The sequence below is a fragment of the Ciconia boyciana genome, chromosome 23 (assembly GCF_034638445.1).
Source record: "Ciconia boyciana chromosome 23, ASM3463844v1, whole genome shotgun sequence".
Classification (NCBI taxonomy): domain Eukaryota; kingdom Metazoa; phylum Chordata; class Aves; order Ciconiiformes; family Ciconiidae; genus Ciconia; species Ciconia boyciana.
In genome coordinates, this window is record NC_132956.1 from 5,245,011 (window position 1) to 5,270,396 (window position 25,386).

Genomic DNA, 25,386 nt, shown 5'->3' on the forward strand with positions numbered 1-25,386 from the left:
TTTGGTTTTAAACATTTCCTGCCCAGCCTCTCAGAGCTTTAAATTTCTATTTACCAAAGAAATATTGTGGGTTTCCAGTATCGGGAAACCCCGCAGCTTAATTACGTGCAGGCCCCTTAGGTAACACCGAAGCCCAGAAAAATCCCATGGGGCCGACGGCAGCAGCAGGGGGGTCCAGCCTGGTTTGCTCTTGCACCACAAAAATGGTGAATTTGTTTGTTTGCATAGAAAAATAAAAGCAAAATAGGATGGGAAGAAAGCACCAGAGTGTTTTTTTTAAAAGACACCTTCCAAATCACCACGATACCAGCGCCGGACCCCCCGGCTTGCTCCGCTTTCTTGGGTGGTGGGATGCCTGAACCCCCCTCTGGTGCCGGGGCCTGCCCCGTCCCCCCCATCCCTGTAACACAACCTGGAGGAAATCTGCTCCATAAATAATCCAGGCTGGCTTCGGGGCGGCTGCCAGGGGCACTGCTTGTTCCCCCTTGCCATCCAGCTGGCTGCACATGTCCTGCCCCAGCCCTGTGCCCGCTGCGTGGCCGTCACCGGGCCCCGAAAGGACAGGGGGTCCGGGGGAAAGCCTTGCCCCCCCACCAGAACCGGGGGGCAAAGCCCGGACACCCCCCTTCGCCGGTGATGTCCTTCCTCATGCCGGCCCCCAAGCACCTTGTGTGACGTGAGAGCGGCGGTTCCTGAAAAAAGAAAAAAAAAATTAAAATAAAATAGGGGATATTTTTATTCATCCTTGTTTTCTGCTAAAAATAACCGGCGTTAATCTGCCTTGAGAGCGCGGGGAGGAGAGGCGTCCCTCCGCCTCTGCTTCACATCTAAAAGCCGCATCAGTGAATCTCTCGAGCGCGTTGGAGCGCAGAGGAAATGGGTTTTCTCCCGGTTTCTTTCCGGGTGTGACGGCACAAATCGATGGCTCCGGGCAGATGACCCATGCGGGATGTTCCCCCCCGCCCCGGGGGGGACCGAATCCATCCTTCCCCCCCCATACCCACATACCCGCCTGCTGCCCATTTTGGGGAGCAAAGCAGCTTTTTGCAGCCTGGCGATGCCGTGGCCTCGCCCCCCTGCACCCCCCAGCACGTGCCCCCCTCCGAGGGCCCGGTTTGTCACCCGGGGTGGGGGTGCAGCATGGCGGGAGCCTGGCAGCGCGGTCACGGGGAGCCGGGTGTTGCACAACAGGCAGCAGAGTACAGGAGGACATCGTGTCCTCGCCGCCGGCCGTAGGTGCAGCTGCACGGGCGGCGGGGCCGGACGGCGGGGACACGGGGACGTGGGGGACGGGGGGGGACGGGAGGGGGGGCAGCCAGGCAAGACCACCCACTTGGAGTGGGATTGCTTGATCCAGGGGGTGCAAAGCAGCCCGCAAGCTGCTTTCTGCATCAACTCCCCCCCCAGTCTTCCTACCGGGTAGGCCACGGGATAGATGCGGGGTGTCATGGTGGAGGCTGGCCGGTGGCAAGTGGCCAGATCCAGCCCAGGGCGATCCCTCCTCCGGCCGCGACCCCCCCTCTCTTTGCTCGGCCTCAGGGCTCCTGCAATGAATTTTTACGGGCAGAGGGGCCGAGGCGTCCCCGGCACGTGGCGGGACCCCCGGAGCAGCCCCCCGCTCCATCGTAGGCCTGATCCTGCCCCCTTCCCCAGCGTGGCCAGGGCTGGCCCTTTCCCCGTCCGTTTCCAATCCATAAATTTGCGGGTTGCGATCCGAACGCCGGCCCCCGTTGCAGAAAACCTCATGCAAGCAGGGGGGGCACCTCCGGCTTTGCCGGGGCCGGATCCGTCCCCGAGTCCCCATCTGCCCCATGCTGCTTCCTCCCGGACACCGGGGACAGCTTTTACCGGCTGAAGGGACACAAATATTTTCCCGGATTATTTCCCCCGTGGGGAAAAGGGGGGAAAATCCCCGAACCCCTCAGCTGAAGGTGGGGGTGGGCAGGGTGCAGGTCTCCCCCAGCCCCACCGGAGATCCAGCCCCGCAGGATGCAGCAGGGCCGGAGTGGGGAGGATAAATAAAGTCCGGCTTTGCCGTCCTGGCCTGGGGCCACTTCTAACACAAAGTACATTCCGGTCTGGACGTAACGAACTGTACCAGCCTCCGCCGGGGCGGGAGGGTGGCCGGGGGCAGCCAGGGCTCCCCGCCAGCCCCGCCGGGATGGGGGTGTCGGGGTGGGGGGGGGGGGGTGCAGGGGTTGGGGAGGGGGGGACCAGAGGGTGCCGCACCCCCAGAGATGCTCAGCCGTGAGGCTGTGCCGTGCAGCGGGGATGGTCCTGCCAGAGGGATCTGCACCCCAAAACCACCCTGGGGAGATCCCCCCCCCCCGGGTGCCCTAATGCTTGTTGGGTGCCTGGGGAGCCCCGGGCTGGGGGGACACCCGGCAGGGACATCGCACCCGGCAGGGACACGCACAAGCGTGACTCAGGCCTGTGCTACGGTTGCATATCCCCCCCCCCAAAAAAAAAAAAAAAAAACAAGACCCCACCCCGCAGCTCCCAGGGCTCTGCTCCCGGCCGCAGCATCGCCAGCCCCGCCAGCCGCGTCCGGAGCGCCCGGAGCGGCCGCCCGGGGCCGGGCCCTGCCCTGCGCGGAGCAGCACCGGGGGGCGGGCGGGCGCGGGGCCAGCGCCCGGCGTGGGGACGCGCTGTGCCGCCGGGGCGGCGGGGACGGGCTGGCCCAGCAGCCGGGGGAACCGCTCCGGAGGGGCCGGCGGCTGCCGCAGGGCTGGGGGGCTGCGGGGGGGGGCTGCCTGCGGGGAGGGCTGCGGGGGAGGTATCTTCGGGGGGTATCTTCGGGGGGGTATCTTCGGGGGTTCTGCAGGGGGGCTGCCTGGGGGGTGTCTGGGGGGCTTGGTTGCGGGGGCTGCCTGGGGGGGGGGGCTGCTTGCGGGGGGGGGGGGGGCTGGCCACTGCCCGCAGGCATGCCGGCAGGGGACCCCCTCCCTGCTGCTGGCAGGAGCCATGGAGCAGATGGGCCCCCCCCTACTTGGTCCCCACTGGATGGTGGGGCACGGTGTGGCCGCCAGTATGACCCCCCAGCATCCCGCCCCCAACACCCCCAGCATCCCCCAACTTCCTTCCCCAGCATCCCCCCAACACCACCCCAGCATCCCCCAGCATCGCCACCAACACCCCCAATACCCCCTGCATTTCCCTCCCACCCCCGGTGCCGGCCTGCTTCCCCAGCCCGGCTCACCAGCATTTCGGGGAATTTAATGCTAAAAATACCCAGTGAGGGGGATCCCAGCTGGGGGGAGACACCCCCCCACCCTGCAAAGCACCCAGCCCCGAGCTCTCCCTGGGCTGACGCAGCCCGTCAGCCCCCCTCACCCTCCCCACCTCCCATGTCATTCTAATTAATTCCTCCAGCAGCACAAATAATTCAGCCCGAGGATTTTTCCACTTGCGCCCCGCTGGAAAGCATCAGGAGGGGTTCATGGAGGTGCGTGGGGTGCCTGGATGTCCCCCAGGGCCACCGCTGCGTCCCCCCATCCTACTCACAGCCTCCACTACTGCCCCGAGCTGGGCAGTCCTCAGCCCTGGGGTGCTTTCCTGGCTGCTCTGGGCTAGGGGAGCATCCTGGCCATGCTCCCAGCCCCAAAGCCAAGCCCGAGGATGGAGGGGGAGGGACAGGGACCCCCACACCAGGTTTCGGGGCCCCTGGGGCTGCGGTTTGCCTGGAGCCCGTCCCTGCTCTCCCACCGGGTCCTTCCCCTCATCCAGCCCCAGGGAAAAACATCAGAGCGGAAAAACAGGAGAGCGTCTGACATTGTTCCCTCCGTCACATGCGAAGGCAAAGCCGGAGAGGCCGGGAAAAATCTTCAACAATTGGCTTTGGCAAGAAGAGGCAAACCAGAGCTTTTCATGAATTTTTTTTTTTTACTTTTTTTGTTGTTGCTAGAAAGGTTGCTTTTCCTCCAGCGAGAGCTTGAAGGACGGCTTCTCGCCAGCTCCATCCCTAAACCATCTCCCCAGGACGGTGCAAACCCGGCCCAGATTTAGGAAAACCCATCGGGGCATCACAGGATCAGGCCCCCGCGTCCCTGGGGGCTGCAGTTGGGCGCACGGGGGGTCTGCACCCCGTTGTGCCCCACGGCTTGGACCTGCCGTGGGAGCTTTGCTGCTGCAGGTGCAGGTTGAGGTGTCCCACGTCGGCACGGGGCGGTGGGGGCAGACTGGGGCATCTCCCCGGGGATTTGGGGTTCCTCCAGCCCTCAGTGCTGGCTGGGGTGTCCCACACCCCGCAGGGACCTGCTCCATCCCGGTGGCTCCTGCCTTGCAAACGTGGCGGCCACCTCCAGCCAAAAGCCACCTTGGCCGAGGGACACCCCGAGAGGGGCCACCACCCCCCCGGCTGCACCGGCCACCGCTCTGCGATGCCCCGACCGAAACCAGGGGGGAAAAGTCATCCAGAGGGGGAGAAAAACAAAACACAGCCCCAAAAGCAAGCAGGCAGCCCTAGATACCTCTGGGCATGCCCAAGCACCTCTGGGGCACCCCCAAATGCCTCTGTGCACCCCCAGACGCCTCGGGGCAGCCCCTCGGGCGCGTTCCCGCAGCACAAGCCTCCCACGAAGCACAGGAATCCCCGGCACCCTCCAACCCAAAACCCATGAGACCCCCTGAGCCTGCTGCAGGATCAGGCCCCTACATGGCACCAGTCTGCAGCAAACTGGGGGCGAGGGGGAATCGGGCTGTGCCTGGGGTCTGCCCCCCCTAAAATCACTGCCCCAAGCTGGGTGCTATGGGGCTGCCGCCTGCCCGGGCTCCTCTGTGGGGCTGGGGGCAGCTCAGCCCCCCAAGGAGCATTTACCCCCCCTGGGGTTGGCAGCCCCCCTGCCCACGGAGCGAAGGCTGCAGGAGCAACACCCCCCCCCCCCGACCCCCTTTTTCTTGGGGTTTTTGGCAGGGTTGGGAGGGTGCTCCCTGTTTGCAGGGGGGGGTGTCTTTGCTTCTTTGCTGGGGGTGTCTGCAAGGACGGGCATGGGGTGGGCACCCCACTGGAGACCCCTCTGCAGCCAGAGCTCGTGACAGTACGGGGTGGGGAGCGCGGTGAATCGGGGGTGCAGGGACACCCCGGGATGGGCGGAGAAGGAGCTTCACCGCATCTCTGCAAGAAATTAAAAAGAAATGAAGAAGAAGAGGAAAAGGCAGTGTTTTGCAAAAAAAAGGGTTAAAGCAGCGCGGAGGAGAAGAGGTGAAGGCCGAGGGCTGGCGGAAAGGGGGGGGAAGAGAGAGGGAGGAGGGAGGCTGGGGAGAGGGAGGGCGGCTGGGCGAGAACATCCTGTACCCTCCCGGTAAAAACAGCCCCGGCGGGGGGGGGCGGCGGGGGGGACCCTTCCAGCCCCCCCCGGAGTAAGGGGGGGCACTGGGGGCACCCCACGGGTGAGCAGGCGGGGATAGGGGTGCAAAGTGGGGTGCAAGCCTGGTGATGGGGTGAGACTGGGGGGGGGTGGCTTGGGGTGCCCCACTCCCCGACACCTCTTCGGCCTCGTACTCCTCGTTGGTTTTTGAGCAAGAGGCGGGCCCTGCGCAAGGCAGGGTGGGAGGAAGGGGCACCCCAGTGCTTGCACCCCTCCGTCCCCCTAGGGCGAGGCAAGGGCTCTGGGGGGGTGCATGCCCCCATGTCCCCCCCCCCAGCTCCGAACAGGGTGCAGGGGGGGACACCGGGATCACCCCAGCAGCCAGGGATGGGATTGACCTGCTGCCATGCAGAGTGGGGTGCAACCGTGGTGACGGGGTGAGACTGGGGGGGCTCGGGGTCGTGTCCCTCCCCCGCAACACCTCTTCAGCCTCATACTCCTCCTCCTCGCTTTTTAACCAAGGGGGGGGGACCCTGTGCAAAGCAGGGTGAGAGGAAGGGGCACCCCAATGCTTGCACCCCTCCGTCGCCCAGGGTGAAGTAAGGTCCCACCCCCCCGGGGACCTCACTGCAGCAAAATCTGCCCACACAAGGATGCCCTGCTCATACCCCCCCTCCCAGCCCAGGGTGCCCCCACCCTGGTGTAGGGCCCCCCCCGTCCCTGGGGCTGGCAGCACCCCACACGCACCGGGGGCCCCTTCCTGTGTTTGTTAAGACGCCGTGAGTCAGGCGTCTGGTTTTCGGTTTAAGCCAATATTTACCAGCCAAGAGCTGCCAAAATAAAGCCGCCGCTTCACCAGTAAATATAGGGCCGAGATGGGGAGGGGGGGGGCTGTTCATGTGTATGTCCCCCCCCAGCACAGCCACCCCCTTCCAACCTCTCCAGTGTCCCCACCCTCCTCCTGCCAACATGGGGACACCCCAAAAACGGGGACACCCCAAAATCCCCATCATACACACCAGGGGCTGGCCCAGGCTGGGTCTCCCCCCACTGCCCCCCCCCTCCAGAGAGGGGGTGACCCCCAAAGTGGAACTCAAGGGGTGCCAGGGCTGTGGGGCTGGGTGCATTTCAGAGCCCCCCCAAGGCTGAGCTGCCTCTGGGGTTGGGGGGTCCCTGCTAGGCTGGGGGGGGTCCCAGGGCCGGGGGGTCCCAGGCTGGGGGCATGCTGCAGCTGCCCTCTGCTGCTCCCGCACGGCCGGAGCCCAGGCGTGGGCTGCATCCCGCCCGTGCCAAGGATGCAAAGCCCTGGGCGAGGCTGGCCCCAGGCAGGCAGGGCTCCCAGTATCCCCAGTATGTTGCCTGGGTGATGCCAGCCTCTTCGGGGTGCTCCCCACTGGTGTGGAATGGTGTGCGGGGCTGAGGACCCCACACAGACGGTGAGGCCAGGGAGAGACCCCATGTCCCATGTCCCCTGCCCCATGCCCCCTCGCTCTGCCCGGGGGTGCCTGTCTGCTGCAGGAGAGGGGCTGCTGTCCCCATCGCCGTCCCCATCTCCCTCCAGGCCTCATCCTGCACCCATGAGGACATCGACCTGGTGGCCTCCCACCGGGACCACCATGCCAACGAGACCAAGACCCTCAAGGCTTTTGTCACCCACCATTTCCCCCTCTTGCAGCTCTGCCGAGCCAGGCTTGCGGGGGCCAGCGAGTCCCTGGAGCATCCCCTGCCCTGCCCCCACGCTATCCCCATTGTGTCCCCCCCCCCGGCCGTGCCACCCGCCCAGCCACATCCCTGGTGTTTCTGCAGGTGCAGATCCTCAAGCTGCTGGTCACCCTTGTCCGGGAAAGAAAGTTTCCTGCAGGACATCCTCAGCTGCCTGGTACGGCCCCCGGCCCCCCCACCCAGTGCAGAGCCGCCGTGGGGTGCCCGGCCCCTCGGGGCGATGGGGAGCAGCGCTGTGGGTGCCTGGTGCTCGCTCTGCCCCCAGGGACAGAAACACGTGGGGTGAAGACAGCACCGGAGAAGCCAAGAACCCCCCGCTCTGGTGATCCCCTCGCTTCCTGCTGCCCCCCCCAGCTCTGCCAGGCGGGTGCCTCTTCTTCCTCACCGCCCCCCAGCACATCTGCATCCCCTCCCCATGCCCAAACCGCTGGCTCTGAGCTGGGCATTGCCCCTCCACAGCCCACCCCGCCCAGGGCACAGCTCAGCCGGGGGCAGAGTTAAGGGGATTTGCCACCTCGCTGCCAGCCGGGGCTGCTCCCACCATCACCTCGCCCCAGCTCCATCCCAAATTCCCAAAGCTCCTGCACATTTCGCAGCCGGAGAAGCCGCTCTGCAAGATGCTGGTGGAGGTGCTGCACGAGGGGCCCCCGTGGCGCGTACATCCACTGCCCGTACAAGGTCCTTTTCGGGGAGGACTCCCACCCGGCGGACCACCCCGAGGAGGAGGTGCAGCTCCCGGCATGCGGGGTCATCCAGAGCCCGCAGTGCGGCACGGCAGAGGCGGGCACGACCCCCAAGCACCCCCAGCTTCGATTCCACCTTCTCCGGCAACAAACCTTTTCTAGGGGACGTTTCCAACCAGAGCAGCCACAGTGGCAAATAAACTGAGTCCGGCACAACCCGAGCAGCTCCCACGGATCCTGGGGCTGCTGCATCTTCCCCTCCCCTGCACCCCCTTTGCTAATGCTCCCCCCGAGCAGAGCTCACCCCATGGCTCGCTGCTAACCCGGCCCAGATTATTATACAATTGCATACGATGTGCACGCATGTATAGGTAAAGCCATCACGTTCCTGCGGCTTTTTCTGGGACCTTCTGGCCCTGCTGTCCCCGTCCTGGGCCGGAGGGACGCATCGAGTGAAAAAGCTGGCTTGCAGCTCGGCCGAAGATGCTCTTTACTTGAACTGCTCCCCCCAGCCGGGGCAGCGTGGGCAGGTCCGGGCACCCCAGGGGAGGGGGAAAGGCAGGGTGGCAGGGGCAGCATGGGGGGCACCGGGGGTCTCTTCTTTCATCACAACCTGTTGGAGCGCTGGGGGTCCTTGCAGGTGCCGAAGTTGCTGTTGGCGATGGAGCCCACGATGGTCTTATTAGCATCGCAGGTCAAGCCGCTCTCGCAGGGACATTTGTAGTAGACCCCATAGATGCTCTGTGGGGAACCAAGGCACAGTGCAGCGCGGGGGACGTGCCCCCGTCCCCGGCCACCCCTGGGAGCAGGGGAGCTCATACCTTTGGGGAGCACTCCTGGAACTCGGCCGCCTTCGGTGTACATCGGGCCAGGCTCAGGCCGCTGCCCCGGTGGCAGCAGCCGCTCTTGCACTGGGTGCTCTGCAGGCACAGCTCCCCGGTGTCCTGCGCCGCAAGGCAGGGCGTGAGCACCAGGTCCCTCTCTGTCTCCCCTTAATCCCCCCCAGCCATGGGACCAGGGGGTTTGGGTGGGTGTCGGACACCAGCTCTGCACCGCTGCCAGCACGCCCGAGCCTTCCACCCTGCAGGATTTCCTCAGCCTGGCCCAAAATACCACCTGCTGAAGTGCTGTTTTCTGCTGGGCTCACGGGAATAGGGCTGAGACACCGCATGGAAAGTGTCCCCCGTCCCCATTCCCTGTGAGCCCCCCAGGGAGGGGGTCCTGGCCAGCACAGGCAGCTGAGAGCTTCAGTCCCATCCATTTTCAGGCTTCCCTGTCCCTTTACACAGCTGCTTTCTCAGGCTCTGAGATCCTTTACAACCCCAGAAAACCCAGCACGCCGTCCCCACCTGCCTCAGTTTCCCCAGCCATGATAAGTTTTGCTCTCGGAGGCTGCAGCCGTCACCCCTGGGCTCCCCCACGTAGCTGCTGCCAGAGACCAAAGCACCACGGACCCCTCCAACCCCCCAATACGCCACGTGCCCCATTGCAGCACTCGGGGCATCCCCCGGCTGTGGCAAGGACGGGGTTAGTGTCCCTCTTACCAAGTTGAAGATGAGCCCTCGCTTGTGCCGTGCAGACAGGGCCGGGGCCAGGAGCAGCAGGGCCAGGAGCAGGCAGGGGGGCAGAGTGCTGGCCATGGTGGGCTCGCTCGTGCCTCTGCCACGGGGCCGGTGGGTGCTTTATAGCAGGCGTCTCCATCAGCTGACGTGGCTGCTCCTATCACACCCCAACTCGTGGCGTTGGGGCAGTGCCGTGACGCCTTGCCCGGGGCGGGAAAACAGCGATGCCCATGCTGCCAGGTGGTGCCACGATGGGGACGTCTCTCCCTGTCCCCAGGTGACCGTCCCACACCAGCGATGCCAACCTGCCCTTTGGCAGCTCCTTTGGCCGAAGTGAAAGCAAAGTAACAGCACTCCTGCGCTTCCCTGGCAGGGATTTCCAGTCTTTCCTCCTCTCCTTCACCCTGGCTGCAGGGAGCCACGGAGCTGGGGTTCTCCAAGACGCCCTCCTTGCTGGGCGCTGCTGATGGGCAAAGCGAGAGCCGGTGCCATGGCAGGAGTTCCACTCCGTGGGAAAGCGCCCACCCCCAGATCCTCCATCGCTCGGACGTTATGATCACAGACGCCAAGAAACCTGCTCAAGAAAGCCCAAAGTATGGCAAGAGCAAGCCCACCCCCCTGCTAGCATCTCACCGGCCTCGCTCCATGCTCTGGAGCTCACCCGTGTCCCCATCCCGCAGGCCACCACCACACCCTGCCCTGCCAGATATTTGCTCTCAGTGTTTCAGTGCTTGGGGGATGCAGCTGATGAAAGGAAAACAGCCCTGGGAATGGCACAGCTTTTTGTACCCACGTTGGCCTGGCTGCTCTCGGCAATGATTAACACCCAGGCAGCCCTGGCCTTCGGCGGCCGCAGGGGTGACGCGGGGGCTGGCGCTGGCTGCGGCGTGGCTGTCACGCTGGCACGTGGCATCTGGACCCCACGGCAGGGGGTGAGCCTCTGCGGTCCCTCGGGATGCAGGGCAGATGTGGCGCCTGGAGAAAGGTCCCAAGGTGGCCACAAGTGCCCATAGCCCGTTGGGCCAGGCTCTGGGGCTGCCCACGCTGCTCTGGCAGCCGGACGCGGGGGCCAGGCAGAGACCTGGCCCTGCCCCAGGTGCTGGCTGATGCCTCGGGGTGTCCCGGCAGCAGGATGAGCCCTTTCCCTTTCTGCAGCGGGACTGTGGGGATGGTCCCCTCCCTGCCTGCAGCCCCAGCCAGCCCTGGAGCTGATGGGGGGGTGTCTAGGGGCCAGCAGCCCCTCACCCCAATGATGCAGCACCCCATGCACCCCCCTCCAGTGGGGGAAGACCCTGGTGACACCAGCTGGGAGGGCAGAGGGGAGCAGCCAAGGGGACACAGCATTTGGGACACATCTTGGGGTGCACAGCACAGCCCGGGTGGATCCTGGGGGTCACGGTACAGCCCCTGGCACATCGCTGGGGGGCAAGACACATCCCGGGGAGCATCCCAACAGGCATCCTGGGGCAGGCGCCCATCCTGACACACATCGTGGGGGTGCACGGCCCATCCCGGGGCACACAGCGTGGCACAGAGCACGTCCCAGGGCACAGAGTGATGCACAAAGCGCGTCCCAGGGTGCACACAGGGCACGGGGTGCATCCTGGAGCACAGCCCGGGGTGCATCCCAGGGTGAGCGCTGGGGACATGGGGCTCATCCCACAGGCACTGGGCGCATCCCAGGGTGCATCCTAGGGCACACGATGGAGGCTCAGGGCTCATCCCAAGGGAGCATCGCAGGGGTACGGGGCACACACGAGGGACACATCCCGGGGGTGCATCCTTGGGGCACAGGGCTCATCCCAAGGGCATATCCTGGGGACACAGGGTGCATCCTTGGGGTACGGGGCTCATCCCAGGGGCACATCTCAGGGGTGCATCCTTGGGGCACAGGGCACATCCCGGGGGTGCATCCCGGGGGCACAGGGCTCATCCCGGGGGCACAGCCCGGGGACACAGGGCTCATCCCAGGGGCACAGCCCGGGGACACAGGGTGCATCGCGGGGGTAGGGGGCTCATCCCAGGGGCACATCTCAGGGGTGCATCCTTGGGGCACAGGGCACATCCCGGGGGTGCATCACGGGGGCACAGGGCTCATCCCGGGGGCACACATTGGGGCACAGGGCTCATCCCGGGGGCACAGCCCGGGGACACAGGGCTCATCCCAGGGGCACAGCCCGGGGACACAGGGTGCATCGCGGGGGTAGGGGGCTCATCCCAGGGGCACAGCCCGGGGACACAGGGCACACCCTCGGGGCGCACCCCGGGGGTGCAGGGCACATCCCGGGGGCTCACCTTAAGGGCCCATCCCGGGGCCGCATCCCGAGCCGCTCCGCCCGGCTCCTCCCGAGCCCACCTCGGCTCGGGGCGGGAGGGTCGTGCCGGCTCCTCCCGGGTCCTCCCCGGCTTCTCGGAGGGGGGGGGTCGCGCCACCGCCCCCCGGGGCGGTCCAGCCGCAGCGCCCGCCGCCGCCGGAGCCTCCCGCCGCCGCCGCCGCCGCCGTTCTCCGCCGGGGCGGGGCGGGACCGCGGCGGGCGCCCCGGGGAGCGGTGGCGGTGGCGGTGGCCCGGCCATGCCCAAGCTGCTGCCGGCGCAGGAGGCGGCACGGATCTACCACACCAACTACGTGAGGAACGCGCGGGCCATGGGGGTCCTCTGGGCCCTCTTCACCCTCTGCTTCTCCATCCTGATGGTGGTGACCTTCATCCAGCCCTACTGGATCGGCGACAGCATCGACACGCCGCAGGCCGGCTACTTCGGCCTCTTCTCCTACTGCATCGGCAACGCGCTCACCGGTGAGCTCATCTGCAAGGGCAGCCCCCTCGACTTCGGCACCATCCCCTCCAGCGCCTTCAAAACCGCCATGTTCTTCGTAGGCATCTCCACCTTCCTCATCATCGGCTCCATCCTCTGCTTCAGCCTCTTCTTCTTCTGCAACGCAGCCACCGTCTATAAAGTCTGTGCCTGGATGCAGCTGGCGGCAGGTGAGTGGGGCCAGGGGCGATGACCGGGGGGCCGGGGGCTGCCAATGGTCCAGGCAGAGCTGCTTTTGCCTCTCTGCCCCCACCTCGACTCTGCTCCGGGGGGGCTGGCCAGGAAAGGGACACCGGCATAACCTCCGTGCCCCATTTGCTCCCTCTCACTGGTTACCAGTGAGGAATTCTCAGTAAGTAAAGCCTGTCAGAGCAGCTGAGACCCAGCAAACTCGCTGCGCGTGGGCGATGCTCCCCCCCCGTGCGCTGCTGCTGCTGCTGCTGCTGCAAAACCACACAGCACCGATGTCCCAGCCACAGCCCATCCCTGCTTACCTGGGGGAGCTTTCCTCCAGCCATCACCCAACGCCGTCGCTCCTGCTCTGCCTCACGGTGCAGCAGGGTCGCGGCTTCAGAGCATCAGTCCAAGAGCACCGAACGCCGCAGGGCCAGGGCACGGGGATGCCTGCTGTGTTAGGGATCCTGCGGGAATTAATGAGGGATACGGTGATAACGTTTGCTGGGTTATTTGGTGCCTATGATACCCCCTGCAGCAACCGGTAACTCCCTGAGCTCAGGGGACGACATACTGGGGAGGTGGAACAGGAAGAGGGGACTAACCATAGGATTTGATATCACCACCCACGTTTTCCTACTTTTCTGCTCATCCTCACATCCTTCCGCTTATCCCTGTGATCTCCAGCCTTCCCCATCCCTCCCCCAATGCAGCAAGACACCCGGTAACCCAGCTCCTGCCTTGGAAGCCTCAGCTGAAACCCAACCCAGCCCTTTGCCGCTCCTGAATCATTCATGCCGGGACCGGCTGCAGCCCCTGCCGTCCCTGGACACCCCGGCCGAAGCCCTGCAGGAGGATGGCCGTAGCATCGGGCTTGCTCCAGTTCCCGGCTAAAGAAACAAGCTCAAGCAAAGATTTAGATAAGAGGCTTGGGGCAGCTCAGCCTCCCAGGGAGCTGGAGCAGGGAAAGGCTTTGCTGTCATATTTGTGACTTTTACATGTGTTTTTGTGCTGGATGGGGGAGAGAAACCCAGCGCAGGCAGCTCTGGCCACAGGGATGAGCCGGAATCATCCCTGACAGCCCCGTTTCTCTGCACCAGATGGGCTCTCGGGAGCTTTCCAGCTGCACCGGGCAATGCAGGTGCTGCTGCATTTCTGGGAGTTATTTTAAAAAGGGGGCAGGTGACGAGCAGATCCCTTTTCTGGCCTTCACTCTGCACCAGGGTGCATTTTCACAGGAGAAGTGATTTCTTTCCAGCTTCCCCCGTTTCTCCGTGCCCCTCCTCTCTGTTAGCTACAGGGAAGAGTAATTAAATACAGAAGAAACCAGATGCTTCTCAATGAAGAGAAATGCTCTCTGCAGACTTAGGAAGCTGCTCACTGGCCTTGCCACTCTCCTGTCCCCAAACCAAGGGCGGGGGCGGGGGGGAAAAACCAACAAAACCATTGGCAAAGGGTGAGGCAACCATCCCAAAAGGGTTTTCTGGTTTACCGAGCACCCAGTGACAGAGAAAAGGCACCGGTACGGGGCAGGGAGCATTTCACTGTTGCGGGAGGCTGCAGATGTCCACGAAGGGCAGGGACAAACGGCCGCTCATCCAGAGCTCCCACCATGGAGTTGTTTCTGGCATGAGAGGAGCCTGGGAGGTCCTCACACCTGCACGAAAAGATACAAAGGACCAGTTACTGCCATGCTCTGCACCAAGATAACAGTGGAGGAGGCAAAGAGCCTCTGTTAATCACATCCCAAAGCCTTGCATATGAGCTTGGCTCTTCTCCCTACCGAACCCAGTCACTCTTGTCCAGCAAATACAACAACCATTTCTCTGAGCACGTGGGGGAAAAAAAAAAAGCACTTCTGAGCTTTTGGGACACGAGCTGCTTGGCAGAAGACGGCCCTTCAGCAGCTCGCGCTGGGTTTGTTGCAACTCCCATGGCAAAGCTGCAAGGGCGATGTGCCAAGGGCCCCGTGGCCGGGCTGGAGCAGCCATCGAGGTTGTGTGTGCCGGGGTCAGGCGATGAGAGCAGCCGCAGGAGGAGCCGGTGGCTCACGGCCGGGCTGGAACCACCGCAGCTGAACAAGCAGAATTAATCTGCCTGCAAAGCTGCTGCTGAGAGCAGCGCTACCTCAGCAAAGCATAAGCTGAAATCCAGCTACGCATGGGGCAATAACAAGGTTCTCCGCCTTGCACAGACTAAATCCATCCCAGTTTTGTTGGGAGAAAATATTTCTTTGGAGTGACGCAGACAGGGATAGTGCGGAGGCAGGAGATGAGAGATGTTGCCTGGGCAACACAGTGATGGGAGATGCTGCCGCAGCATGTCCTTGATGGGGAGCAGAGTGCCCAGAGCTCATGGGAAGGCAGCGTGCCATATCCTGCTCCTCCCTGGCTGCAACAGCGTGAACAAAGCAGAACCCACCTGCGATGGGCAACTGCAGGGCACGGGGAACCTTTAAGACTCGTTAGCTGGTCCATAGTATTTTATCTCTTTGTAGTATCGCGGTCGTGGCTGGACGCAGCCTTGCTGGCTCCTCCACCTGCAGTATCGGCTCAGCAGGTAGCTCGCAGCCGCTGTAACATCTCCCTCTCCCCGCAGCTACCGGGCTGATGATCGGCTGCCTGATCTACCCCGACGGCTGGGACTCGAGCGAGGTGAAGCGCATGTGCGGGGACAAGACGGACAAGTACACGCTGGGCGCCTGCACCGTGCGCTGGGCGTACATCCTCTGCATCATCGGCATCCTCGATGCTCTCATACTCTCCTTCCTGGCCTTTGTGTTGGGGAACCGGCAGGACAACCTCCTCCCATCTGATTTTAAAGTGGAAAATAAAGGTAAAGGCAGCTGGGGCTGAGCTCTGCAGGGGATTGCTGTTATTTGGGAGGATGGTGGCTTCCTCCAGTGGGAGAAGCAGAGCTGTCGCGGTCATCACACTACAGGTGAAAACACACCTGCACCTTTGTTGTTATTCCTATACCCCATTAACACAGTAATTATCTTTTTGTTTTACAGAAGAGGGCAACAACTGACAGAGCCGATCACCATGTAAGTGATGCCGACAGTGATTTTTAATGTTTCTTCCAAGCACACGTAATGCTGCTGTTGTATTTTGAGGATTACGAAAGGATTGACAACTGTACGGATTTTGGTGCTATAGTCACAGTGGTTTTATTTGTGGTTAAATGTGAAGTAGTTTTTGCTTTGCCTCCTGAAACCAGAACAGAAATCTTTGCCAAGTGACCAAAAAGAACCAAAAAAAGCTTAAAATTTGAAGTCATACTCCATTTGGCAACAGCTAACCTTTTCCTTCTCTTCACAGGGACACCTAGAACCCTTCCTCCCTCAGCTTCGAGACACAGCCCTTTTCTTTAAAATGACTTTTCCAGGAGCTTTAAAAACTTACCAACTTCTGCGGATTTTCTACAACTGTTCTTTTCACCTAAGGGGCCGCTATCAGCTCACAGCTCTCATGGAGTTTATTTGATGGGAAGAGCCCAAACTGGACACGGGTTTTGAGTGCATCAGCAAACCTGGGGAAAAGGGGAGGGATGGCAATTTGCTGCTTCTTGGGGTTTGTACACCTTCTTTCAAGGAGATTACTTCTGAATAAAAAAAAAAAAGTTAACATTTTGGATTTTGTGCTAGCCTCCTTAGAAGTCCTCTGCCATGTCCCACGTTGCCCTTGTACTTGAAAAATACCACAACACAGCCAAGCCTAGCAAAGCCGTGAATCAACTTCCCACTCTGGGTGGCAATAACCAAACACAACGTTTTAAAAAGGGCACTTTTCGGGGGGAGGGGGGGGGGAACCCCCAAAGAGTCTGCTGGCTGCAGCAGGCCTGTAACAGTACCTGCAAGCTGCAGCAGATGGTGCCAGTCAGCATCGACTCACTGCACCACCGTAACCCGTCGATTAATCCGATTTAGCCGCTATCATTTCTCATCACATCCAACACCCACCTGTGGTAGCCTTCGGCACAGTCTGTTTCTGCAGAAGACAAAGCAGCACATCATCCCGTCCAGCTCTTAACCTGGTCAGAACCCACAATTAGCCTGTATTATGATTTTTCATTTCTACTTGCTGCCATTTGTTGGTTCGTGCAGCAGTCAATTCAATTCAGTTCTAACAAGCACCTTCCAGTTTTATGCTTCCCTCTAAAAAGTATTTGGGAAGGTTTTGTTAAGACTCTTTGCTAGGGAAGACAGCAGAGAGATGACAGACTTGGAGAAAAACATATTTTTGGACTGGAAAAATTCCAGCAGAGTTGTCCTGCTATTGACTACTCTCCCCCCCCTTTTAAAATGGATCACAATACCAGCAACAAAAATCTTCACCTACACCATCTCCCTGCGTCTCATTCTGGAAAGCAAAACTAAGAGCTCACTAGCAAAGAAAAGTCCATCAATGGGCCACTAGCTCAGAAAGACCAGACTTACAGAGGGAACATGAGGAAGAGGGCTCAGTTATTAAATAATCTGTTTATTGTACGGCTTTCACAAAGAAAAAAAGACAAAAGCACCCAAGTAGAAAGAATAAAAATGTATTTTCCTTCAGGTTTTAGACTGACACAGCAAGTACAAATCCTTTAGTGTGAGCACTTTACGGCAATTTGGAAATTTAACAAACCCCAAGTGAACGAGCACACGGTACAAGACTGAATCCTGACAGCTGCAGGTCTTCAACTCACAAGCTGGCTCTAGCCTTGGCTATCACGGTAAAAAACCTCCTCCTCCAGTCAGGGGTGGCAGAGGGAAGGGAAGGACGGGAAGGAGCTCTCAGAGTCGAAGCGTGCAGACCCCTTCTAGGAAGAGTTCTTTAATCAGCCAGTCTCAAGTACACAGGACCGGGTGAGCTTTCAAGACAACAGAAATTGTTTGCCCAGCCAATGTATCTTCACAGTATGTAGACAGTAGGCATTTTGGAACCCAGTCCTGTCTGCAGTCCTTCTGTAACAGATATGGAAGTGACACACAACTGGAAAACTCCAGATGAAAGGGAAAAAAGTCAAATCAGCAGTTTAGAACTCTTTTGGTATGTTACCTTCCTGTAATTTTAGATTATATGCATAGAGAACCTGATCTACTCCTAAAAGAACATGCAGCATGATTTGCATTTATAAGCCAAATCAGGCACTGGACTGGAGAAACTCTTTTCAAGTGGATTAAACGACACCAAGGTTTATGAACGAACGATCCTTACAAACCAGAATTTCCAAACACACATACAGAAGTGACACGTAACAGTGGTCTTGGCAGCTTTGGCAATGTAATTGTCTCGGATAGCATCTGTGTGGCCTCCAGCACGCTCCTGCAGCAACTTCTATCCTCTGAGAGCCACCACGAATCCAAAGGCCTGTTTGGTCCAGGGTAAGGAAGTGCCTCTGAAGTCTCAACGCTGCCCAATCTTGCTTTAGAGCAGAGTAGGATGCACTGAATCTGTAATAGGATGGGCAAGTCTAGAAGAAGCCATCATAAAACTATCAAATGCCACAGTGATTTAACTTTTAATTAAAATTAACCCTTTTACTCACTATATCCAACCCCCTCTGAGAAGTTTATATAGAAACCCCACAGAACATTTTTACTTGGGGTAACTCTAGAAACAGCTTCTAATCCAGTATCTACACGGAAAAGTCAGTTCTCTTCCACTTCTGCTAGGTCTCCTTGCGCTAGTGGCCCAGAAAATAAAAGGCAGTCCCATCCTGGGAAGTTATTTCTGAAGGCCAGCACCTGAAGCAAGTTAAAGGAAAAGAAATCTTCACACTGAGCCTCTCCAAGCGTTGATTTTGAAAGTCAAGGGCTATACCACGGCTGTGATACGGACACTGCCACCCTTTTCTTGGGAAATTAAGAGCCAGAGTAGGCCGCATCAGTGAAAGCCAATCTCTCACAGATACAGCAACCGCCTCAAGCAAGGCAAAAAAGTGCCAGTAAGGGATAAAAACCAAAAAACTTACAGCTCACTAAAACATTAGAAGAGTTGCCTGCAACAAAGCTACCTCTCTACAGCCAAAGGGGGCACCCATCTGCATGCTGAAGATTGTGCGTTGAGTCAGTTCCAGCTTTTGCTTATTTTGCTTGTCACCTTTTAGTCACAGGCATTAAAGTAGAAAATGTCACCGAGTTCAGAAACTATTCTCACTATCTGGGCACAGGGAAGGAAAAAGTAAAGGGGCAGGGCACTTTGGAGGAAGAAATAAAGGATACTAAACCCTAGGTTTAAATAGCTCTTTTCAAAAGATTTAAGCAGCTAGAACTAAAGAAAAATTATGTAACTGGAAAGCAAAGAATACAGTAGACACCTAGAAAATGATGGAGGATTTGGAGGTCTTTGCTCTACATGGAACCACCACCACCTTGGTGCCATCTGTTACTTCTCGCCCCATTGCTAGCTACTGGATGAACAGCGGGAAAGTGACTCCTGAGTCAGTGAGATAAGGTGGCGTTCGGATCTTCACATCCCCCTCATGAAGAAAGGAGAGTTGAAATTTAGCTAAGGGAGCATATCTGAGCACAGGTGAGCTCGCATCTGTAGCACACGGTGATTAACAGTGAGGAGACTCAGAAAAAAACTTCATATTCTAGTCAATTAGTCTTTGGCGAAGCCCAATCAAGGCAAAACACAGATGATGCCCACTGGCTGAGGAGAGTCCCCATTGAGTCACACAAGCAAACTCAGCAGAACAGGTTAGATTTATCTAAAATCTTGGAAGCCTTGAAGGAAGAACTTCACACTGAAAATGAACAAGGGAAAAAACGGATCTGGGAAGGGGCAGCTGGGTGCATGTACGCTATGCTGTAAACCAGAGTGTAGTGCTGTGGCATTGGGTTGAAGCCTCTATGAGTTAAGCCAGGGGTGCCTGAGACACTCTGCTGCTGTAGCTCGTTTCTCTGGGATCAGCTCCAACATAGGTAATAAGAAGTCTGTGAATGCAGCTGCCTCATCTTGGGACCACTCATATTTTTCCACCAAGACTTCAAAAAGGCCCCAGGGCTTCAGTTTGGTGATGTGCTTCAGATCACCTGAAAACCAAGACAGACAGGTTAAGTGCAAGACATGGGAACAGAGCAGCTGAATAAAATAGGCCGAACAGCTAAACAAGACAGACTGAATTCAGAAACTGTTCTGAATAGTCAGGCATAGGGAATATAAAATGGTAGGGCATGCTGAAGGAAGAAATAAATTATATACTAATACGCCTTTTCTATCTGCTTTTGAAGACTGTTCTAGAAATGCACTTCCTTGAAGGCTTCTTTTTTCCCTCCTGCTATTTCTGATCCAATATCAGCAAATATTGTTTAACTTCATTAAATCACCAATTATACCGGTTGACATGACAGATAAACACTGTGCCGTTGACTTTGGAATACATGCAATATATACAAGCAGTGCTTGGGGAAGCAATACACTACTAACAAAAAAGGGTTTGTTTTATTAAAAAAAATGTATTAAACTAGGTCAAAGACTTCTTCTTGAGACTCAATACATTTCTGGGGTACTTAGGGCTTTATAATAATGGTATAACGTGTCCCGAGCAACATGGCTCAGGATGCAAGGCACTATTTAGGTGACTGGCATGCTAGAAATGGAACAAAGTTATCTAGAGAAGACTTCAAAGGTGAGTCAATACCTCTAGTTGACAAAGATCAGCTAAATAAAGCCAAATCAAGGCTGAAGAGGTTATCTACAGTACTGTTTTTCTACCTGCTGCATTTGATCTACACCAAGATGTCAAGTACTAGGATGTAGGATACTTCTAGCAGTTAGACAAGAATGCCTTATATTTAGCTGCAGTTTTACTGAGAAAGCCTTTCATAAAACAAAGGAAAGACTTAAAGAGGCATCTTTGCTAGCATCTGTTGTTAATTGGTATTTCCAGCAACGCACTCTTGTGTATTTGGGGCAGGGGATGAGGGGATAAGTGACATTTACTTTGTTTCCTTTTACCTTTTTTGGTGAAAAACTCCTTGGAATATTTTCCTGCCAAAATGAGCTTGCGAGGTATTTTCCCCAGAAGTTCTATGATCAATGCAATGTGATCTGCATTTTTTCAAAAGAAAAGACAATGAGACACATCCACACAAGTCATCTCTATGCCCCAGTTTCCTTCTCTGGAATGTAAGGACAAAGACATTATCTCCCTTAAAAATTACCTTGAGATCCACCCGAAATCAGATTACACTAAGCAACGACAAAGTCAAGGGGCAAGGGGAAAAAAGGTAAGGGCAATTTGAGGCATGATCAGTTTGAGAAGCAAGACAGACAATCCAGCAGTAAGAGGAATGGGAAACAGCAGAACAAGAACATGGACTTTACTGCACATTGCTTTACTGCAGAGGCTCAAGCACAGTTGGTGCTCATTTGGATAAACAATCTTTTTGCAAGGAGCCTTTGCATTGCTAACTCATAAGAGAAGGGTCATTCTGAAGAAGCAACCATTGTATTTCATGTCCCATTTTAAAAAGACGTAGACAAACACACCTTCATCCCGTGAGTAATCTTCCCCAGAATGAGGCTCAAACAGATAGTCTCCTGTTGCTAACTCAAAGGCCTAAACAAAGAGAAACGAGCACATTAAATCACTTTAATACACTTCACACAGTTAGATGTGCTGCAGGTTGACTCTGCATAGCTCTGTGGGCCAGAGGCAAAGCAGTGGAAAGAATAACCTGTAGAACTCTCATATACCATTACCATCTTACAACGTGCAATTACTTTGCAACATTTTAACAACTGCATTAAAAAACATCATGGGCATCTCTATGATGAATTCTGGATCACAGCACAATGCAGTACCCTTGTGTGAAATTGTACAAAATTAAGGCATTTCACATGCTTAGCCTCTCTTCCACATCAACAGCATTTTGCTAAATGATGTCATGTCCAAACTCTAGATTTTTTTTTACAAAGATTCTCCCCTCCCTCCAAATTTCAGATATTAAAAAGACCTTTTTCAAACAGCTTATCTCTGAACATTTGTCTGTAGCTACAAAAACGCATTTTAAATGAGAAAGACATTTGCATTCATTTCAACTCACCACTCCTAAATTCCATGACACATTTACCCTTCACGTATTCACTTTTACTCAAACAGTACCTCTGACCTTCTGTATTCTTAGTTTTCTTTAAGGACTGCTGTTGCCCAACTATTGAATTAGGCACTCGGAGTAACCACTGTGTAATTTTGGCCACACGTTCTGCAGATACAACACGACCCTATTGTATTCTCTTTTACCACATTCAAAAATCACAGCTTGTTTTCCAAGACAGCAAAAATGATTTCACTCACTGTTTTCCAAGCTTAAAATATAAACCCCAAGCTTTGGTTTGTAGAAAACACAGAATAGACACAAAAAGAGGCACGCGCAGTAACTGACTAGACTGATTTTTTTGTTTTAATCGCCATATTCCACATTTGCCAGCTATTACAGGAACAGCTTCAGCCTCGTCTCAGCATTACTCAGATTATAAAATGATTCCAAACGTGCAGAGGATGCACATGATTAAAATATGAAATTATACTGAAGACATCTGTGAAACAGTGCTGGATGCAGCAGAAAGGCTCTTTATATAAAAAGATTGTCTTCAGAATTGCATAATTGTCTCATTTTTCCACAAAGCACAATCATATTTGAAATCTGACAATGCTGTACAACAAAACTAACTTTCAAAAGGAAAGCCACACGTGGCCAAAAAAAAAAAATAAAAGAAACAACTTTGGTATGGAAACATGGTATTCGGCAAGCCTGGAAGTTGGCTGAACACCTGTGAGGGTTTTTTGCCAGGCTTGGCTAGTGACTCAGCAGTCCAGAGTGCACAGCACACACGAGTTTCCCAGAATGCTCCACAGAAACAGTTCAAAATCCCCCGGATAACACCACTCACCATACACGCCGTGCTCCAGATGTCAGCAGGGGTGTTATACCCCGATCCTATCAACACCTCCAAGGATCGGTACTGTCTTGTCTGGATGTCTTCAGTGAAGTGCTTGTGCTAAATAGAAGTAATGTTTTACTGAACAGTTAGAGACTGTTTAAAAGAGGAGAATCAACAACCTGGAAGGCTAGAGCAGATCAAAGCTCATTCCCATTACATTTCATCTGAATTTTACATCCTCATTAAGTATTTCCCTATATTCCTACCAGTACTGTTTAAATGCTCTATGTGAGACACTCCTCCTTAAGTAAAACAGTCCAGCAATTTAGAGGAAAGCAAGCCACAAAAACAGAATAAGGGAAGACTGTTTCAAAAGCTGCACCCTCTCCTATCCGATCACAACAGATAGGCCATGATTCAGCTACCTTAAAGCAGATAAGCAACACCACTGTTAAGAGACATTGGTGTTGCTTATCTGCTTTACACCTTGCCAGACGCCACAAGCCTGATGTGCAATTCAGTTTGAGACTCATCTCTCCCATATGATCTGAAGTATTTTGCCATTTAAGAAGCCAAGTAAAATAGACAATTCTTTTATTCGAAATGTCAAACATTTAAAAAGCAGCACAGCACAACCATCAAAGAATAAAACTATTTATGAGTCTCTTTCATGTGCTCATGAATCCCACTGAAATGGTTTGACAAGCTAATAAACTACAGAACTAACACATCAGAGCAACTGTTTGCAGCTTTCTCATTCTCCAGGAGAGCTACAGACTCCTTCAGAAGTTTCACATATGCAGATTTCTACACGTTATATGTGACACTGTTCACAGGCCTATTAGAAGTAATCTAATGACCAGTGAGGCACCCAGAACACAGGCTGAAATCCTGTGTTAGATGACCATTTCTTTGTGTCCCTGTTCCCCCCTCTTTTTTCCCCCCAAAAGAGTTTCAAACTGTCACCACTTTCACAAGTGGGTCTAAGATAGAATCTATTTTACAGATTCTTTTCCATCTTGGCATACTGTGAATGAATTAGCAGGTTTAAACGGTCAATGTGAAAAGACTGTAAACTTACCACCCAGCAGGCATTTCCTAGGTCAGCTATCTTCACTTTGAGCTTATCTGCATTCTTGGGCTCAAGAGGATTAAGAAGGAAATTCCCAGCAGTTGATTTTCCTAGAGGCAACACATACAACAGCTGATTAAAGCTACATGGACAGTGTCACCATCTGTCATCCAAATCCTATTGCCCTCTCCCTGCCCAGGAAGGGTTTTGCTTATGGATCAAAACTTTTTCCTCCCCAAAGCCTAGGTATAAAAATGAGCAGTCTGCACTACGAACAACGGAGCTACCATCATTAAAACCCAACCAGTGTTACAAAGCAGGACAAGTAAGCATACGCAACAGTGAATGTCTCCTAGCACTCTTTGCACAGCCTTAAAAAGTTTGTCTGTATCTAGACAGGTTTTTTAAATAAGGGCACTGCCAGAAACAAAACAAGCCTCTCAAGCCTTAAGTCTTCCTAAATCTTTGAAGGAGAGTCCACATATTATAGCATCTTTTTGACATAACCATTACTCCCTGCTGCAACACAGACAGTTACAAGAGCTAAAGTATATATTGGGAAAACCTCAATGACACAGTGGAGAGCAAAAATATTAAGTCACTAAATTACATCCAGCTGTAGCTGTAAAGCAATTTGGGAGACAGCTGTGAGAAGCAAAGTACACCTCGTAATCTAGCAGGGGTATCCAACTAAATGCAGTTCATGTTTCAAAATCTTTAAATTTCACTTGCTGCTTTTCATTCACGTGACTCCCCAGCAGTACTCTGCCGAGAAAATGCTACCGAATTTTTTGCTAAAAAGAAGTACAAATGTTAGTTTCTCCCTCCTTCTCCAAGCAGATATACTTCACCTGACCTTGACTCAAAGATGCAAAAAAGGACAGTTTTATCAATTGATTCAAGTTTTAAAAACACACACACCTGGAACGTGTTTAAACTGCTGTAACACTATTGTGTGTCTTATGTTCTCCTAAACCTACAAGACTTACAGGTTTTTTTTCCCCTGAAACAAATTATATTTAAACAAAAGCATTAAAGAGGTTTCTTTTCCCCCTGCGCTATATAAGCTTTGTTTCAGTCAGGCTGCATTTCCAGTTCTGGGAAAACATTTACTTATCTCAAGTAACTGAGAGGAGTTACCTGTGCTCCATGTTAACAACAAAACTATCAGAACACACTGAACAGTACTTATCCCATAGTTTAACAGCCAGTGACAATTTGTAGACTTACATTTCTAACTATTAATGAAAATCACATAAGCAACACCTGATACAAAGGAGGGAATGTTCCTAGACTGAAAAATAAATGTATAGGTACTTTTTAAAAGCGGGAATACTTATGCATTCAATAGTCAAAACTAAGGTACAACTACAACTGGAAGCTACAAACAGCAAATGTCTCAGAGTAGGGCTGTCAGGTTAACTAACTCCTGGCAGGAAAAGTCTCAGACAGGTGGTTCTGATCACTTCAGCCTACAAAATGGAGGTTTCTATTAATACTCTGATGAAGTGTTGTAACACAACCCTCCCACATCAAGGAGAAAGGAGCCCTTTCTCACAGGGTTCCTCTTATACCTTTGTTGTCTGATGGGCTATTATTCTCATTCTCATCCTCTGAAGGTATCTCTGTCCGGATGCTTTCTTGCAAATGGTTAATCTCCTGCTCATTGAAGGATCGCTCTTCGTTGGACATGGGCTGACACACCATGGAATCTTCTGAAACTAAGGGCACGAATGAGTCCGACATTGCTTCTTGAGGCCTGTTCTCCGAGTCGCCGTTACGCTGACTGTAATTGTAACTATGGAAGTTCTCCTTCTTCTGTGTGTGAGGGTGATCGCCACAGTCATTGGCATTATGAAGGTCATCCTCAAGTCGCACAGACCCTTGATTGCCGGAGTCTGGGAAGTCCGTCATTTGTATCACTCCATTGCAATTTATTTCTGTTACACATTTTTCCACGCTGCTTTCCATTAGAATAGATTGCTCTTGTACAACGACTTCAGCTGGAAGAGTGGAAAAGGAGAAGATAGCACCATATGTCTAAACAAAGTAATAGCTGAAGCTTGTTCAGGGAGCCCTCAGAAGTAGGTAGTTTGCAAAATATAACTGAACACAATCATTCATTAATTCCATTTGTAACAGGAAATTTCCTAACCTCTTTAGATGGGTAGAACA

The 25,386-nt window shown here is 55.1% G+C and overlaps 3 protein-coding genes across 4 annotated transcripts in view; 1 reads left to right on the plus strand and 2 right to left on the minus strand.

The window, feature by feature from the left end:
* Positions 1 to 8,133: 8,133 nt before the first annotated feature.
* CLPS (colipase) lies at positions 8,134 to 11,667 on the minus strand. Its single transcript, XM_072844775.1, has 4 exons — positions 11,569 to 11,667; positions 9,256 to 9,847; positions 8,533 to 8,655; positions 8,134 to 8,452 (listed from the first exon to the last, which is right to left on the minus strand). Exons 2-4 carry the CDS (start codon positions 9,349 to 9,351, stop codon positions 8,318 to 8,320), a joined length of 354 nt encoding a protein of 117 aa, XP_072700876.1. The 5' UTR covers positions 9,352 to 9,847; positions 11,569 to 11,667; the 3' UTR covers positions 8,134 to 8,317.
* A 96-nt stretch (positions 11,668 to 11,763) lies between these two features.
* LHFPL5 (LHFPL tetraspan subfamily member 5) lies at positions 11,764 to 15,291 on the plus strand. The gene is made up of 3 exons (XM_072845038.1): positions 11,764 to 12,257; positions 14,860 to 15,096; positions 15,275 to 15,291. The coding sequence occupies exons 1-3, from the start codon at positions 11,846 to 11,848 to the stop codon at positions 15,289 to 15,291; spliced, it is 666 nt and encodes a 221-aa protein (XP_072701139.1). The 5' UTR covers positions 11,764 to 11,845.
* A 1,446-nt stretch (positions 15,292 to 16,737) lies between these two features.
* Positions 16,738 to 25,386, minus strand: part of SRPK1 (SRSF protein kinase 1) — a 28,041-nt gene continuing 19,392 nt past the window's right edge. For both annotated transcript variants that reach the window (XM_072845056.1, XM_072845057.1), the window contains 6 exons: positions 24,786 to 25,214; positions 23,221 to 23,321; positions 22,149 to 22,256; positions 20,745 to 20,814; positions 20,211 to 20,303; positions 16,738 to 19,285 (listed from right to left, as the gene is read on the minus strand). In XM_072845056.1, the coding sequence (XP_072701157.1) occupies positions 19,101 to 19,285; positions 20,211 to 20,303; positions 20,745 to 20,814; positions 22,149 to 22,256; positions 23,221 to 23,321; positions 24,786 to 25,214 (986 nt within the window). In that variant the 3' untranslated portion in view covers positions 16,738 to 19,100. The remainder of the gene's footprint in view (positions 19,286 to 20,210; positions 20,304 to 20,744; positions 20,815 to 22,148; positions 22,257 to 23,220; positions 23,322 to 24,785; positions 25,215 to 25,386) is intronic.